At 53.4% G+C, this 18,090-nt stretch overlaps 1 protein-coding gene across 2 annotated transcripts; it reads left to right on the top strand.

Moving 5' to 3' along the window:
* The first annotated feature begins 2,573 nt into the window (after positions 1–2,573).
* On the top strand, positions 2,574–8,641 carry SPON2 (spondin 2). Of its 2 annotated transcripts, none has more exons than XM_063108503.1 (6): positions 2,574–2,622; positions 2,870–3,095; positions 3,506–3,729; positions 3,806–3,997; positions 4,507–4,681; positions 7,971–8,641. In XM_063108503.1, exons 2-6 carry the CDS (start codon positions 2,873–2,875, stop codon positions 8,153–8,155), a joined length of 999 nt encoding a protein of 332 aa, XP_062964573.1. In that variant the 5' UTR covers positions 2,574–2,622; positions 2,870–2,872; the 3' UTR covers positions 8,156–8,641. The 2 variants fall into 2 exon arrangements, with proteins under 2 accessions (XP_062964573.1, XP_062964574.1); XM_063108504.1 differs by lacking the exon at positions 2,574–2,622 and having other exon boundaries at positions 2,788–3,095; positions 7,971–8,202; positions 8,445–8,641.
* Positions 8,642–18,090: the final 9,449 nt, after the last annotated feature.

Here is an 18,090-nt window from a genome sequence, read left to right as displayed (position 1 = left end):
CAGGGGAGCACTCCCACCACCAAAGGAAGTTTATCCCCAGCACTCAGCCCTCACCAGGGCAGCCCCAGGCAAATCGGCCTTGCCCTGCCCGGAGGCGCTCTAGGCCTTCGTACCCACTGACCACACACCCCAGCTGGGGCACCTTGTCACAGAGCCTCTGAGATGCGTGTGGAAGCAGGAGCTGGGAGAGGGGCCTCCTGACGCCACCAAGGGCTGGCCATTCTCAGTCTCCTGTAAAATGAGGTGAGCCCCGAGGCCACTGCTAGTGCTGAACATGGGGTGAGAACTGGATGTGCCTGAGTGAGCCCCAGGGGAGCACTGCCGGCAGCAACCCCGGGCTTCCCAGCATGAGCAGGTGCTCCAGGGGCCATCTACCTCACTTTTCCAAGGAGCCCGGGCTCCCTTTAGGGGACAGTGGTGCTTGGAAACCGAGGTCTGGGGCCGGGCATACTATGGGGTGTCGCTGCCCCCGGGCCCTGCCAGCTGGCACAGCTAGGAAAGGGGTGCTGTGCCTCCTCGCACACGCACGTGCACACACATCCACACCCAGCTAAGTGGAAAACACGAGCTCACACTGATACCTCCAGTTCCTCTCCAGAGACACGGGTTCACTCTAGCCTGCCCCTCCCCGTGTCTGTAACTCCTGCCTTCAACAGTGAGAACCAGGGACCCCCGACCAGCGGTGGGACCATTGCCCCCGGCCTCTGAGGGGGGGAAGCCTGCAGACCAGCACTCCGGGCGCGCTGGCAGCAGAGCTCTCCAGGCATGCACGGGGACCCCTGCAGCTCCCTGAGGTCCTGCCCAGGAGGTGCCCCCTGCTCCCGTTCTCTGACGGTGCGCGTGGCATTCGCAGAGGCTGCACGCCACAGCCTCAACCATCCGACAAGGCGACTGGGCCTCTTTCCAGCTGCGTCCCGCGCCAGGCTGGATTTCCTTCCAGGGGTCTGGGACACAACCCGGCTTATCAGGTCACCTGCAGAGCCGGGGAGGAGGTCCGACAACAAAAAGATTTGCACAAATGTAGAACCATGCCACCCTTCTCAGGAAGGTTTTTATTTTGAAAAATATAGTTGTTTTCCACAAAACATCATGCTCTTTATGTTCACATGTAATAGGCTTCTTATTTTTAAGTGAATTAATAAGTTTCTGAACGTTTCTGTTATGGTTTAGAATATGATAAGTATTGATACATATAACCCATGTGAGCAAAGGTTCTTTGGGGTCCTCAGTGACTTTTAGGAACAGGAAGGAGTCCTGAGACCGACGGTTTGAGAACCGCTGGGTGGAACGTGCCTCGGGCCGCAGGATCCGGAGAGTAAACGCTGCTGCAGCTGCTGCTCTGCGGCTGCTGGGAACCCAGGTGGGACCGTTTGCTTCTGTTTGCCTTCTATCCTGGTCAGTTCTGTTTATTCCCTCTCTCTCTTTCTAAATATGTGACACATTAACAGAGTTCTGAAAATCAGAGCATATGTCGTTTAAGCTTAAAAGCTGCCTGGGAGATACGCACGGGCAGAAAGGGCTGGGGACGGCTGAGCAAGGCCACCGCCACTCTCCGGACTCCTTCCCGTTCCAGACCCCATGACTGCGGCTCTATAAACACTTCCTGACATCGAGCAGCAATGAACTTCAGAACCGGTTGGCCGAGTCCCCGAACGAGGGGGCAGCAGCTCAGAGACCCCAGCCAGCTCCTGCCCTGGGTGTGCAGCTCAGCCTGGCTGGGGAGGGCTCCGCACCACTGACTTGATCTGTTCTGGCCGGTGGCCCTGGACGACCAAGGGACACAAAGTGCCCACCTGCAGCCTGGCAGTTCTCAGGTCCCTGACACCCTGAGCGCTTCACCAGCAATTCTGATTCCCCTCTGGCAGGGACGGCTCGCGGTGTCCTCTGGCCAGCCGTGTGGACCACCTGGTTGTTCTGTGCAGTTTCAGGCCATGACAGGACAGAGGCAGCTGTATTCTCGGCTGAAAGCCAGAGCCCCAGGGGCCAGGCCAGCCGAGCGACAGCTGCTGGCTTCCCCAGCCCACCCCAGCGCTGGGACTTACACCAGGCCCGAGGGTGGCCCCCAGGGCGCACCCTGCCCTGGGAGGTGGAAGGCCCGGCTTTATTCAGAGCAGGTGCAAAGGAGCCCCCTGTCGCCCTCCACCCTGCACACTCCGGTCCTGGACACGGAGCTCCTCTCGGCACCCCCCGAGGGAGACGCCAGCCAGGGGCTCGACGGAGCCGGAGCGACACGGGAGGGGGAGGAGGAGGAGGGGGAGGAGGGACGGGGGGGAGGGGAGAGGGAGGGGGACGGGGGAGAGGGAGGGGGAGGGGGAGGGGCGGGGGGAGGAGGGGCGGGGGGGCGGGGGAGGGGGCAGGGCAGGGGAGGAGGGAGGGGGAGGAGGGTGGGGGAGGGCGGGGGAGGGGCGGGGCGGGACAGAGGAAGGGGCGGGAGCGCGGGAGGCCGCGGCGGCAGGAGCGAGCTGGGCCGAGAGGGACCGGTCGGCTGCGGCGGGTCGGGCGGGCGCGTCTGCCTCCTCCGCCCACGGCCCCTGTGCGCCCCGCGGCCGGCGGTGGAGCGTCGCTGGTGGCAGCCCCGGGCTCCGGCTGGGACAGGCCGCCCCGGCCCGCCGCTCCTGCCAGGTGAGCACCGCGCGCCCCGGCCCCCGACGCGGCCTCGCTTCCCTGCCCCCGGGGCCCGCGTGGTGGCGCCGAGACCGTCCCCGAGAGTTCTGGGGAGTCGGCGGCGGTCCTCAGAGCCACCAGCGCCCCAAGTGCCGCCGGGGAGCCCTCCCCGGTCGCCCTCTCTGGTCGCGCCCCGGGCGGGGGCGTCGCGGGGAGCCCCTGGGGACTCACGGCGCCGGCGGTGGCCGCGCTCCCTCCGCTCCAGGTGATGGGAAGCCCGGGCGCGGCCGCCGCCCCGGGCAGGGCCCTCTGGGCGCTCGTGCTGGCCACGCTCGGCTCCGCCGCCGGCCGCGCGCTCGGGGCAGAGTCCGTGTGCACCGCCCCGGCCCTGGCCAAGTACAGCGTCGCCTTCACCGGCAAGTGGAGCCAGACGGCCTTCCCCAAGCAGTACCCGCTGTTCCGGCCCCCCGCGCAGTGGTCGTCCCTGCTGGGTGAGTGCAGCCCCGCCGCCCCAGGGCAGGCGTGTGCCCCGACAGGGTCCCCGCGCGCTGCACAGCACCCGCAGTCGGGACGCAGCGGCCACCCAGGAGCCCTCGGCGCGGGGAGTTCTGGCCAAGCGCCCACTGCGTCCAGCCCGTGGTGCCCTGGGCTCCGGGGACGTGGTGGGGACAGGGCGGCTGGAGTCACGGGGAAGGCCGGCTGGACGCTGGTCGCACCAGCCAGGTGCGGGGCCATGTGCGGCTGCAGACTGTCACCATCTGCGCATGACGGGGGCGGACGTGGCTCCCTGCCTGGTGGCCGGGAGAGCTGATGCTGAAGGGAGGAGGGGCGTGGTGTGTGCTCGGGTGGCGGCTGGGACCCCAGCCCGTGCCACCGCCTCTCACACTGGTGGTCCTCACAGGGGCAGCGCACGGCTCTGACTACAGCATGTGGAGGAAGGACCAGTACGCCAGCAACGGGCTCAGGGACTTCGCCGAGCGCGGTGAGGCCTGGGCCCTGATGAAGGAGATCGAGGCTGCTGCAGAGAAGCTCCAGAGTGTGCACGAGGTGTTCTCGGCCCCCGCTGTCCCCAGTGGCACCGGGCAGACGTCCACGGAGCTGGAGGTCCGCTCCAGGCACTCACTGGTAAGTGGCGCGGCAGCCCGAGGGGAGGCGGGGTCCCTGCGGAGGTCTCCACCCCGCTGAGCCACTGCTGCACCAGGTGTCCTTCGTGGTACGCATCGTTCCCAGCCCCGACTGGTTCGTGGGCATTGACAGCCTGGACCTGTGCGATGGGGACCACTGGAAGGAGCACGTGGCCATGGACCTTTACCCCTACGACGCAGGGACAGATAGCGGCTTCACCTTCTCTTCCCCCAACTTTGCAACAATCCCACAGGACACAGTGACCGAGGTGGGTGACCCACACTGTGCCAGGAGTGCTCTGGACCCACGTGTGGGCCTGGGCCTGGCTGTGAGGACGCTGCCCACTCCTGCCTGCTGGAGGTGGCTCTGGCATCCCTGCTGCTGGAGCCTGTTTCAAGGCTGGCCATCTTTCTAGTGCCCCACAGTGAACAGGCGGGGTGCAGTCCCACCCCTGGGGGCTGGTGGCACTGAGGGAAGAGAGCACGATGCAAGGGTCTTGGAGAGGCAAAGGCTGGTCAGCATCCAAGCCTGCATTGCATGGGCTGCTTCGAGGAGCATGTGCCACCCTGCTGGCATGTGAGCACAGTACAGCCAGTGCCGTCATCGCTATGTCTCAGCTGAGCCAGGTGGGGGTTGCTGGGCTGTGTGTCACTCCCAGGAGGCCCAGGTTTTCCTGCACAGCGCTGCTGGATGCTGGGTCCTGGCCCCAGCAGGGCCACACACACACGTGAAGGCCGCTCCCTGGACCCTGTGCCAACCCCTCCCCCTCCTCCCTAGATAACGTCCTCCTCTCCCAGTCACCCAGCGAACTCATTCTACTACCCGCGGCTGAAGTCTCTGCCTCCAATCGCCAGCGTGACCCTGGCGCGGCTCCAGCAAAGCCCCGGGGCCTTCGTCCCACCCGCCCTGGACCTGGCCAGCAGGGACAACGAGATATTCAACAGCCTCTCAGGTAATGTCCAGGTTTCCCATCCCACACACGCTGCAGGTGGCCTGGTCCCGAGGACGCTGGGCCATGATGGCAGAGAGGAGGCCACCAGGGCTTCAGAAGTACGCTGGAGCCCTCCGGTCAACATGCATGACTCCAGAGTGCCAAGGCTCTTAGGTTCAGAGGAAAATCCCATGTCCACCACTGGCCACGTCCTATGGGTGAGAAGCCACAGCTCAGTGTGTGCGTCCTGGGCCCCATGGGACATGTGTCACCTGGTGACATGCAGTAGGGCCGAGCTGCATGACAGAGCACGTGATCTGAGAACCGCTGCACCAGGTGCATCCTGAACATAACCCATCAGAGCACGGAGCCTCTCGGGCACCGAGGGCTCATCACCCTTTGGGTCACATGAACCTCTCTGAGTAGTGTCGCATAGGGTGTTCACAGCATTGTTACAAGATGAGGCTAAGTTTTAAAGGTTTAGGATTCGGTCGATTCAAGCGACGAGCCAAAGATTTAACTCATAATATTCTCAGTTGAAAGCGTTTCACACTGCTTCGGCCTAGCGGTGACTAATGAAAAGAGGCCCCAAAGAGTGTCAGAGAGATAATGTCCCCTTCAGAAATGTGCCTGCAGGTGCCCCACATGTCACAGCTGACAGGGACAGATGTGATAAACTCGCTAAATTGGGTTCCACCTGTCCCCTCGTTGGGGAAGCAGCAGAGATCGGCAGAGAAGGCGCCACTGCCCACCGGGAAGCTGTGTCACCGGGCTCCTCCTGTCCCGCCCTGGCCAGCTGGGGCTCTGCTAACAGGCCCCTCGGCGTGGGGAGGGGGGTGGGCGCTCCAGGAGAACCGACAGTATCTTCTTAGTTCTCGGGGCCATCATCTGGAGTCTGAGCAAACTGGGGTCCCTTCTCTGCACAGCTTCTGGGTGGTAGCCACTGGCTCCCCACTGAGCCCTGCCGAGCGGCTCCTGGGATGTGTCTCTAGGCCATGGGACAGAGCCCAGTGACGCTGGGTCGCCAGCTGGTCGGAAGGCCCCAGGCAGCCCCTGGTGCTGGGGGGAGGACAGATGAAATAACTGAGGCCATTTGAGGACCTGAGTCTCACCTGTCATGGACGCGGGAGAGACAGGATGAGCCTCCAGTGTGCTGAGGGCCCCAGGGTGATAGCCCCTAAGTCACAGACATTCCCATGGCAGAGCTGGAGCCGGCCAAACCCAGCAGTCAGAGAGCCTCGCTGGCCACGGGGCCAGTCGTCCTCCAGCTTCTGGCTGGAGCTGAGGAGGCTCAGGGTCCACCCCACATGCCCTGGACGTGACTCGTGAGCAAGGACAGCCTCAGGGAGGCTGGAGACGGGAGACGGGCCCCAGACCAGAGGCCGCGCCCGGCGCCAGGTGCTTCTTCGTTTGCAATGGGGTGGCCTCGCTGTGGTCCAGCACCCGTCCTGGTGCCTCAGCCCTGTGGACACCGGTGGGTGGCACCCACTCCCCCACCTCAGGCTTAGAGTCCTTGTTCATCTGTCCAGGCGGACACACGAGTCGAGCACCGGCCGTGCACCACAGCCCGGCGCAGCCAGGCAGCAAGTCCTGAGAGTGTGACCTGCCCCACCCCTGGGGGACACCCGGCCACAGTGGGCAGGGAGTGCATGGCCAGTGCGCCGGGCAGGGCGGACTCAGCTGCAGCCCAGCAGGCAGGGCCAGGCGGGGACGCCACGGTGAGCCCTGAGTGGGGGCAGGACCTGGAGAGGAGGGGGAGGAGGACAGAGCAGGCCCAGCCAGCCTGGGGACCACACTGCGGAGCTGGTGGTGGGAGGGCTTGTCTAGAGTTGCAGGCAAAGAGCTCGCACTGTAAGTGGCAGGACCGAGCCAAGCCCCTTCTCTACCCAACACCAGGGCTTCTGAGGAGCATGGCCCAATGACACGGTGCCCGCTCGCGGCCTGCTCGAGCTGCCCACAGCTCAGGATGCAGCTGCCCCACCAGCCTCCCCAGGGCTTCCCGCGTGCCCGCCTCCCTCGCTGGCCGGCCTCTCCCCTCAAGCCCTCGAGGCTGTGTCCTGGGGACCCCCCACACCATGCATCGCCCACATGGGGCTCTCCTGTGGCTCTCAGCTCCCTAAGGGCAGAGGCAGGCCTGGCACATGGGGGTGCCCTCCAGGAAGCCCCTGCCTGGCCCATACCAAGCTGGGCTGGCTCCTCTCTGGCTTCCTGCTCACGGGGATCTGCAGGACCCCAGTGAGGCTTTTGTGAGGCTCTCACTGTGGGCCAGGGGCTGCTGTAACATTCGTGGTCTCTTCACCAGCCCGGAGGAGGGGGCTCTGGGCCTCCTGCTGCTCCGGGGCATGTAGGGGCTCAGGTGTTCCCACCCAGGCTGCTGTCCCAGAGCCCTCACCTACTGTCAAGTTTCTGGATAGAGCTTCTTGCTCAGAGCCTAAGCTCCCCAGGGTCTTTGCAGACCCTGTTCTACTCTGCTGTAGGTGTGCACCCAGCTGGGGCTACTAGAACATTCCAGGCACTGCCCCTGGCACACCCACCTGCACTCTTTATCCACTCTGTCTCTTCCTGAACTCCCCTGAACCCATTGTGGGGAGACTGGAGCCCTTTGGCACGAGCCCGCCACACTTGTTGCTGACTGATGGGGTCACGTCCATTGACCTTGGCACAGCCTTGGTTCCTGGCCTTCTGCAGGCGCTCCCCACCCCCCACCTCAGGCCACACAGCCACAGAGAATCACTGTCCCCCTGGCTGGGTGGGTGGGTGGCGGACATAAGAGGCATTTTCACTTTGCTTTGGAAAAATGGAAATCACCAGATGATTTAAGTATAACCCCAAACCAATGACTTTCCGTGAAAGTGGTGGAAATGGGTGAGGCGTAGGAAAGCAAGAGCAATGATGCCAGCAACGTCGGAGCCCATGGGACGCCGTCCCACAGCCTGAAAGCTCAGCGCGGGGTTTGCGTCTACGTGCTCATGTGTGTGAACGTAGCCGGGGGTGTAGACTGTCAGAGCGTGTCTCAACAGCAGGAGCGCCCTCCAGGCGCTCTCGGGACCCCCCAGGGGCCTTGGTGCCACAGTGTTGGGGGTGGTTTCCCAAAGCCCGAGACTCAGCCGACACTTGAGTGACAGCATCCGGCTTGGTACCGAAGCCACAGCTCCAGAGGCTGGGTAGTCTGGAGGGGCCACGTTGGGTGGCCTCCGTCCACCTATAGGGTGGTCTCCTGCAGTGCTTACCACGTGGGTTGGGGCTTCCCTCGTTCACACGAAGCACCTCCTCTCACGAGTGTCCACGGCTGGTCTTGTGCTTGGTGCAGTTCCAGAAACGCCACTGGACTGTGAGGTGTCGCTGTGGTCATCCTGGGGCCTGTGCGGAGGTCCCTGCGGGGAGCCTGGCTCCAAGAGCAGGACACGCTACGTCCGCGTGCAGCCCGCCAATGACGGCACCCCCTGCCCCGAGCTCGAGGAGGAGACCGAGTGTGTCCCTGACAACTGCGTCTAGGACCCCAGCCTGCAGCATCTCAGCCCCTCGAGCCCCGGGGGACTCAGGTCTGGGTCCGAGGCCTGCGGCAGTGCGGCAGGCAGGTGGCCAGGGAGGAGGGCGCGGCTGACACCCCCACCCTGCCCTTCCCGCATGCTGCCTTCTCTGGGTCACCCCAGGCCCTGTCTACACTCACAGTCCTCCTTTCACACGGATAAGTTAATCCCCGGAGCACAGAGTCTCTACTCTAAATTATGTCCCATTGTAACTTATTACGTCACCGTCACCGGGAGGTTTCTCTTTCATGCAGAGCACATCCACCCCAGCGCTTGGTCGGACGACACCCGGGCTGGACCATCCCCGCCCAGGGTGCCGGCGCGAAGCTTTCACATTTGTGGCTCTGGCCCTGTGCAGGGGCCACAGGTGCACAGGGGCGTCTCAGAAGCTTCACTCCCATGTTACAGATCTTCTCGCATTTTAATAAAGACTGTCTCTGTTCCTGAAAAATACCGTTGGCCGTCCTCGCACCTTTCCTGGCACCGTGCAGGCACACAGGGCCACTATGCACAAGGCCACCGGGCAAGGGGACGTAAACTTGAGCGAGGGTCTCCCCCAGCAGGGAGGCCGTGCCCTTAGGCGACACAAGGTTTCAGAAGACAACATGGTCAGCCCATTCCACAGACCCAACACCCACAGCGACTGCACATAGGACAGGAAGTTCGAGGTTCAGCTGTGGCCACAGGGCCCCTGCCGTCCCCTCCTGTGTGGGTGCAGCTCTGTGCTGCCGCTCTCAGAGGCCCCAACCTCCAAGATGCCCCTCAAGGGCTCACTTGATCTGCCATGGCCCCTTCAGAGGTTGGAGTGCTCCTTTCCCCAGTACGGCTCCTTCTGGTGGGTTCACAGGGCCCCCCTCCCCGGGCCTGGGCCTGGGCTGGGCATGGTTTGAGGTTCTCAAAGGGTGCTGCGCCCTGAACCCTCTCCCAGCAGCCAGAAGGGAGGGGACCCTGGAAGACCACCTTCCTCCCGATTGGCTAAAACCCTCCAGCCCTGGCTCTTCTACGATCAGACCCCAGGACCCCCTCCTGCCATCCTTGAATCCTCCTGGTACAAGCCCAGGCTCACAGGCCATGGGTTCTGAGGTTACAGAGCAGATCTGAAAACCCTTGGTTAGAAGTTTTCCTTCTAGTTTCCTGGGCCAGTAGTGCCCTGGGGCGCCTGGAAGAATGAGCATAAATCCTGCCAAGGGACTGCACTGGGTACTCAGGATGCAAAGGATTCCCCAGAAACATGAACTCACAACCCAAACCCACAAAACACACAGCACCAGCCCTCATGCTCCCAAATCAGTGGAATTGGCAAAATACAAAATCAGACCCAGAGTCCTTGGAGCTGCGGTTATCAGGTCCGGGATACCAGGAGGGCATGTTGACTGTGTTAACGAAACCAAGGAGCTCAAATCTCAGAAGTGCACCGGAGCAGCATGGAGGATTGCAGGCTCAAACCTGAGCAGACGGACTAAACACTCCAGTAGATAGCAGCGATCGTGAGACGAGATCAGCAGAACCACGTGCTATGCAGAGCCTGTGACATCCCACGGGAGCACAAGGAGGCTGCGGAAAGAGACTCCTGTGGACACTGGGAGGGGCCCTGGGGGTGATGGGTGTCCCTTTGGGGTCAGAACACCCTGTAGCACTCTCTTCCCGGCCACAGGGACCCCAGAGTGCCTGTCGATGTGGGGCCAGCATGCCGGGGACAGCCACTGTGAACTGAGCCGGAACCTGCAGCTGACTTAACAGCAAGTGCTGTCTTAGGAACTGAGATTTCAGGGAGACATGGGGAAGGTAAAGCAGGAGATGAGCCCCGCCCAAGCTTTGGAGAAGTGGATGGAAAGCAGCTGCCGCTGGCACTGGGCGCTCTCGCAGAAAAGTGGCCAGGACCCACATGAACAAGCCCCTGTCCAAGCAGAGCTCTGGAGGAGCTGGGGAAACTGTGCGACATCTGCGGGTGAGCGTCCCGGGCAGGGACAGCTGGCGGCAGAGGCTCTGCTGTGTTGGGTGACAGAGAGCCAGGAGGCCCTGTGGCCGCACGGGGTGAGGGCAGCCTGGCAGCAGGCAGGTCAGGCGAAGAGCCGCTGCTCCAGCCCTGTGTGAGGCAGGAGCACAAGGGCCCTGAGACAAGGACTGAGGGACAGCACAGCCAGCTGGGCTGCTGCAAAGGGTCATTCCAGCCATAGGGCTTAGAGCAGCGTGTGGGGCGAAGGCAGGAGGGGGAGAGGCAGGGCACTGCGATGGCCGACACAGGAGGTCCCACAGATGCCTGTGGAAGCGGAAAGAAGGGGACAGTCCCTGCATATATTCTGATGAGAAGGCAACACGAACAGTTACAGACCTGCACTTAACACTACTCCCAGAGACACCTGAGCCGTTGGCCCCCATCCCAGTTTGGGGAAGGTCTTGGCCCGGTTGGGAGACAGAGGGGCCAAGTGAGGACATGGTTTGCCCCTGAGGATCCTGTGCGGGGTCTGTAGCCCCCTCACACACTGAACAACCCCAGGCAGATGAAGGACACCTGGGCCAAATGAGGAGGCCACCACCCACACTGAACCCTGCATGTCCCTCAAATCACTAGACATGGACCTGCTGGATTTTGAGGGGGCTGCTGGGCTGGGCCCAGTGGAAGGGGGTTGCCCAGCCCAGCGTGTCAAGGAGGAGGAGGTGGTCAGCAGTGTTCACTGCTGTGAGAGGGTCTGATGAGGATGCCTCACTGTGCTTGGCAACAAGCAGGTGCTGTGGGCTGGGGCTGTTGGCGAAGAAGCAGAGGGCGGGACGTGGAGAAGTGCAGGGGTGGGGACTTCCTGGCACCAATGGTGGACTGAATCCTCACACCTAACTCCATTCCCATCCAAACTCCACAGAGACTACAGAAGGGACTATTTAGGAGGCAATACCCAGATGCCTGCTTTGGGCACTGGGACTGAACAGGCACTGTGAGAAGACATCCTCCATCCACATGCAACAGCCAGACTCGAACCTCTGAATAGATACGCTCTCTGAGACACTGCCCTTTCCATAGATGTACGGGAGAACTCACTTCCAAAAACAAGCAAACAGAAAATTGAACTGGGGCTGGAGCAAGGAGGAGGTGAGGCCAAACCGAAGAAAATGAGCTTGTGAGTGGCAGGGGAAGGCTGGGCTCCCTGAGGGCTGCTGCAGAGCTGAGAAGGGGAGCCTGGTCTCCCATGCAGAGCGGGGCCCTTAAGATCAGGGCACCCCTTGATATAGGGAACAGCAGAAGTGATTCTGTGCACAGGAAGCTTTCCCAAACCCTAGTGCAGGCATCAGTCAAAACCAAGCAATGAGTGCAACAGATCGTCACATACACGAGAAAGCACATCACTGTGATTGGTTGAAAGTCACCAGAAAAAAAGCCAACAGATTCAGGACCCAAGACCACAGAAACAATATAGAATGGGTAGAACAAAAATGACCAATCAACAAGGGACAGTTGGAAACAAAGACAAATTTGGGAAGGAAAAACATGAAATGACAGGCCTCAGAGTTAAAGAGCTGATCAGGCATAGCTAGAGAGAGAATTAGTGAACTGGAAGATACAGCTACAGATACGTGCATCACCCAGAACACAGCACACAGAGACAAAATGGAAAATTTCAGGGAGATATGGAAGATAAAACAAGAAGTTCTAAAATGTTTAAAACCAGAGATTCTAAAGGAGATAACAGGGAGACTGGAGGAGAGAGAATGTTTAAAGAGAAAATAGTGCAAAATTCACAGAACTGGTTAAATGAAAACATGTCTCTGGAAACCTAACGCACAACATACCCCAAACAGGACAAGTGAAAGCAATCCATGCCTGTCATGGCACATTGAAACTGCTGAACACCAGACACAAAGAGCAGACCTTTAAAGGGCCCGGAGGACAAGGACAGACCACCTGTAGAGGGACATCTGTTTAAATACAGCAACTTCCCAATAGTGGCAAAGAGTCAGAAGGAACTCAGACACTACCTCTAAAATGTTGAGAAAAATTAACTGTGGACCCAGGCTTCTGAATCAGCAATATCTTTCAAGACAGGGCAAAAAAAAGACATTTTCAGATGAGCAAAAACTGAGACCCGAATTCCAAGAGAACCGCACTGAAAGGATGTCTAAAGGACATGCTTCAGGATGGAGGAAAATGATCTCAGAAGGATGGTCTGAAATATAAGGGATGGTAACAAATTTTTTAAAAACCTCTCAAATGACAAAAGTATAAATTGACCAGGAATGGAGGAAAAAATAACAGCAAAATTTGGGAAGCTGAAAAGTAGTGGTAAAATGACAATTGATTAACAGGCCTGAGGAAAACAAATCCTAAACTGAAAGCGGAGGTTCACAAATTTGAAAAACTGAGCACATTTTTAGCCACAGAATATTTAACAGCTCAGGGAATTGGTAGTTCCAAACGCTGATGTTACCAGATTCTATAATATCTTTGTATGATTTTGGTATACGAAAATGATGATATCATGACATGAATCCAAGTGTCCCTTTCTCCTCTGAAAGACTTCACGAAAAACTTGCTATAGTTTGAATGTCCCCCCAAAACTCATCAAAGTGTGATCCCCATTATAGCAATGTTAAGAGGATGAGAAACCAGATGATGTATCTGAAAGGCGGGGCCTTAAAGAGGTGATTGGATCTGAGGACCGTGCTCTTGTGAGTGGATTGACTCATGCTCTAGTGAAGGGTTCAGTGGGTTGTCACAGGAGGGACACTTGGGGCTTTGTAAGGAGAGTAGGTGAGCACCCTGGAGAGCTCTTGCCATTTTTCGCCATGTGACACCCTGCTTCACCACGGGAGTCTGCACAGAGTCTCCACCAAGAAGAGGGCCCTCACCAGATGTCCCCCCTGGACCGTGGACTGCCCAGCCTCCAGAACTATAAGAAATAAATTTTGTTTCTTTATAAATGACCCACTTTCATGTATTCTAAGTGACAGAAAACAGACTAATAAAAAGCTGTTATTAACTTTTCCTTAAATACTTTACAGAACATTTTGCAGAGTTAACCAAGTGAGGCCATCGGGCCTAGAATTTTCTTTGTGGGAAGAGTTTTTAGTTATGAATACAATTTCTTTGCTAGAAGTATGGCTGTCCAGATGTTCTATTTTTTATTGTAAAAGTTTTGTTAATTTGTGCTTTCGAGGGATTTGTCTATTTCACCTAATTCTTCAAATTTATGCACATAACACTCATAATATTCCTTTATTATACTTTTCATGTTTGTAAGATTGATAGTGATGCCCCCCTTTCATTCTAATATTGTTAATTTGTGTTTTTCCTCCTTTTTTTCTTGGTCAGTCCAGCTAAGGGCTTATCAACTTTATTGATCTTTTCAGGGAACCAGTTTTGAATTGATTTCCTTTTAGTGCTTGTTCATTTTGTTTCAATAATTTCCACACTTTAATATTACTTTAATATTTTCTTCCTTTAATCTTTAATATTTGTCCTTCTTCTTACTTTGAAGTTAATTTGCTTTTCTTTTTCTAGTTCATGAAGGTGAAAGTTTAGGTCACAAGTTTTAAACGTTTCTTCTCTTCTAATATAAGCATTTAGAGGAATGAATTTCCATTTAAGAATTGCTTTAGGCTTCCAGTCAAGATGGTGGAGTAGACAGTTCCTAGCATTGCTTTCTCCCACAAATCAACCAATTTGCAACTATTACAAAGCAACACAGGAATCCCTAGAGCCATGCCAGAACAGGCCATGGGACCTCCAGCCCAGGCCAGTGCCTGCCACTTAGAGAGGCCCAAGAACCACCGGGCCCACACACCCCAAGTCAGCCATGCTGGAACAGGCAGGCACCACGGGAACCCCCAGCCCAGTCTAGTTCCCACTGTACAGAATTGGCAGACCCTTCAGGATCCAGGCCAGACATCAGGGTGGGATGAATGAACCATGATACCCCCTGCCACAATGAATAAACACCAAAGAAAAGATACCAGAAATATGAAAAATCAAGAAAGTACATCACCTCCAAAGGAAAATAATATCTTTCAAGCTCTAGATTCTATAGAACAGGAAGTCCTTGAAATGACTGGCAAGGAATTTAGAGCAACGATTCTAAGGAAACTAAATGAGATACAAGAAAACTCAGTTAGATAACACAACGAAATGAGAAAATATATTCAGGATCTGAAAGAAGAAATGTACAAAGAAATCAATGCCCTGAAAAGGAATGTAGCAGAGCTTGTGGAGCTGAAGGATTTATTCAGCAAAATTAAAAACACAACAGAGAGTCTAACCAGCAGGCTAGAACAAGCAGAAGAGAGAATTTCTGACCTTGAAGACAGGCTGTTTGAATTAACACAGACAGACCAGAAAAAAGAAAAAATAATTTTAAAAATTGAAGAAAACCTAAGGGAGATAACAGACAACCTTAAACCCTCGAATACCCTAATCATGAGTATTCAAGAAGGGGAGGAAAAAGGAAATGGCGTTGAAAACGTATTCAATGAAATAATAGCAGAAAACTTCCCAAGTATAGGGAAAGTTACAGATCATCAGATTCAGGAAGCTCTAAGATCTCCAAACGTATTCAACCCCAAAAGGTCCTCTCCAATACATGTTATAGTCAAACTGGCAAAACTCAAAGACAAAGAGAGAATCTCAAAAGCTGCAAGAGAGAAGTAGCAAGTCACCTATAAGGGAGCCCCAATCAGACTAACGTCAGACTTTTCGTCAGAAACCCTAAAAACCAGAAAAGAATGGGATGATATATTCAAAATACTAAAGGACAAAAATTGCCAGCCAAGAGTACTTTACCCAGCAAGGCTATCCTTCTGAAACAAAGGACAAATAGTATATTTCTCAGACAAACAAAAACTGCAGGAGTTCACTACCACATGACCAGCCTGCCGTGAATACTCAAGAAAGAACAAAACCTACCAGTAAGACAAAAATGCTAACAATAAAGAGAAAAAATAGTTTATCTACCATCCCAAGAACAAACACAGAAGACAAACAGAAAATCAGAAAGAAAGGAACAAAAGACAGACTGTGTTAGTCTGTTTTTGTTGCTTATTACAAAATACCTGCAACTGGGTGATTTATAAAGAAAAACAAAATTTATTGCTTACATTTTCTGAGGCTGAGAAGTCCAAAGTCCATCTGGTGGTGGGGAGAGAGAGAGAGAGAGAGAGAGAGAGAGAGAGAGACTCTCCTCTTCTTTTTAAAGCCTTCAGAACCACACCCCTGACCACCATTTTTAATCCATTTACTATTGCAGGGCCCTAGAATCCAATCACCTACTCAAGGCTCCACCTTCAATTATCATAATAGGATTTCCCACCCTCTTAACAGTCACAGTGGAGGCTAAGTTTCTAATACATAAAACAGGGGGGGCACAATTCAAGGTTCAGTGAGTTTGGGGGGGACATAATTCAATTCATTACACAGACTGACTGACTGGATTAAACAGATGGACCCAACAATATGCTGCCTTCAAGAGACTCACCTCACCTGTAAAGACACACATAGACTAAGAGAGAAAGGATGGAAAAAGATATACCATGCAAATAGAAATGAAAAATGAGCTGGAGTAGCTATTCTTATATCAGATAAAAGAGACTTTAAAGCAAAAACCATAAAAAGAGATAAAGAAGGCCACTATATAATGAGAAAAGGATCTATCCATCAAGAAGACATAACAGTCATAAATATATATGCACCCAATGTTGGCACAGCCAGATTTATAAAGCAAACACTATTTGATCTAAAGAATGAGATAGACACTAACCTCATAATAGTGGGGGACCTGAACACCCCACTCTCAACATTGGACAGATCATCTAGACAAAAAATCAACAGAGAAACACAAGACCTAAACAACACTTTAGACCAATAGGACTTGGCAGATATCTACAGAACATTTCATCCAACAACCTCAGAATATTCATTCTTCTCATTAACTCATGGAACATTCTCCAGGATAGACCACATGTTAGGTCACAAAGAAAGTCTAAACTAATTCAAAAAATTGGAATTATTCCATGTATTTTTTCAGATCACAATGGATTAAAATTAGAAATCAATAACAAACAAAACTCTAGAAACTATACAAACACATGGAAATTAAACAACATTCTACTTAATGACATATGGGCCTAAGAAGAAATTAAACAGGAAATCAAAAAATTTCTTGAAACTAATGAAAATAATGATACATCATACCAAAACCTGTGGGATACTGCAAAAGCAGTATTAAGGGGGAAATTTATCACATTAAATGGTTACTTCAGAAGAATGGAAAGATGGCAAATAAACAACCTAACACTTCACCTTAAAGAACTAGAAAAACAAGAATAATCCAAACCCAAAGTTAGTAGACAGAATGAAATAATTATGATCAGAGCAGAACTAAATGAAATAGAAACCCATAAAATGATACAAAAGATCAATGAAACAAAAAGTTGGTTTTTTGAAAAGATAAACAAAATTGATAAATCTTTAGCAAGGCTAATAAGAAAGGAAGAGAGAAGACCCAAATAACAAAAATTAGAAATGAAAAAGGAGATATTACAACTGATACCTCAGAAATACAAGGAATCATTAGAGACTACTATAAACAACTATATGCCAACAAATTTGAAAATCTGGAGGAAATGGATAAATTTCTGGATGCATACAAACTACCAAAATTTAGCCAAGAAGATATAGAAAATCTGAACAGACCAATAACTATAAATGAGATTGAAGCTGTTACCAGAAGGCTCCCAACAAAGAAAAGCCCAGGACCAGATGGGTTCACTGCAGAGTTCTACCAAATCTTCAAAGAGGAACTGATACCCATACTCTACATACTATTCAAAAGATTGAGACAGAGGCCATTCTCCCAAACTCATTCTATGAGGCAAACATCATCCTGATACCAAAACCAGGCAAAGATACATCAAAAATAGAAAACTACAGGCCAATATTCTTGATGAATATAGATGCAAAAGTTCTCAATAAAATGCTAGCTAACAGAATACAGCAACACATACACAAAAGTATACACCATAATCAAGTGGGATTCTCCCAGGGATTCAAGGTTGGTTCAACATATGCAAATCAATAAATGTGATACACCACATCAATAGAAACAAAGACAAAAACCATATGATCATCTCTATAGATGCTGTAAAAGTATGTGCCAAAATTCAACATTCATTCATGATAGACTCTCTACAAGTTAGGTATAGATGGAAAGTATCTTAACACAATTAAAGTTATATGTGATAAGACCACTGCCAATATCATCCTGGAACAGGAACTAGACAAGGATGCCCACTCTCACCACTCCTATTCAACATAGTGTTGGAAGTACTAGCCAGAGCAATCAGAAGAGAAGGAAATAAAGGGCATCCAGATTGGAAAAGATGAAGTCAAACTGTCCCTGTTTGTAGATGACATGATCCTATATAATGAACAGCCTAAAGCCTCTACAAAAAAACTCTTAGAGTTGATAAATGATTTCAGCAAAGTAGCAGGATACAAAATCAACACACAAAAATCAGTAGTATTTCTATACTCCAACAGTGAACATGCAGAAAAAGAAATCAAGAAAGCTAGTCCATTTACAATAGCCACCCCAAAAATAAAATACTTAAGAATATAGTTAACCAAGGATGTGAAAAATCCCTACGAAGAGAACTACAAACCACTGTTGAGAGAAATTAAAGAGAACACAAGGAGATGGAAAGATATTCCATGCTCTTGGATCATAAGAATTAACATTGTGAAAATGTTCATATTACCCAAAGTGATCTACAGATTCAATGCAATCCCCATCAAAATTCCAATGACATTTTGCTCAGAAATGGAAAAAACTATCCAGACATTTATATGGAATAACAAAAGACCATGCATAGCCAAAGCAATCCTGAGAAAAATAAATAAAGCTGGAGGCATAACACTAC

The sequence above is a fragment of the Cynocephalus volans genome, chromosome 9, assembly GCF_027409185.1.
Source record: "Cynocephalus volans isolate mCynVol1 chromosome 9, mCynVol1.pri, whole genome shotgun sequence".
Taxonomy (NCBI): domain Eukaryota; kingdom Metazoa; phylum Chordata; class Mammalia; order Dermoptera; family Cynocephalidae; genus Cynocephalus; species Cynocephalus volans.
This window is presented reverse-complemented; position numbering and strand designations above follow the sequence as displayed.

Bases quoted from the DNA above. Each gene is read 5' to 3' on its own strand.
- SPON2 (XM_063108503.1), top strand. From the start codon at position 2,873: ATGGGAAGCCCGGGCGCGGCCGCCGCCCCGGGCAGGGCCCTCTGGGCG. The intron at 3,096-3,505 runs GTGAGTGCAGCC...TGGTCCTCACAG, and splicing joins GCAGTGGTCGTCCCTGCTGG to GGGCAGCGCACGGCTCTGAC. The intron at 4,682-7,970 runs GTAATGTCCAGG...TGCTTGGTGCAG, and splicing joins GATATTCAACAGCCTCTCAG to TTCCAGAAACGCCACTGGAC.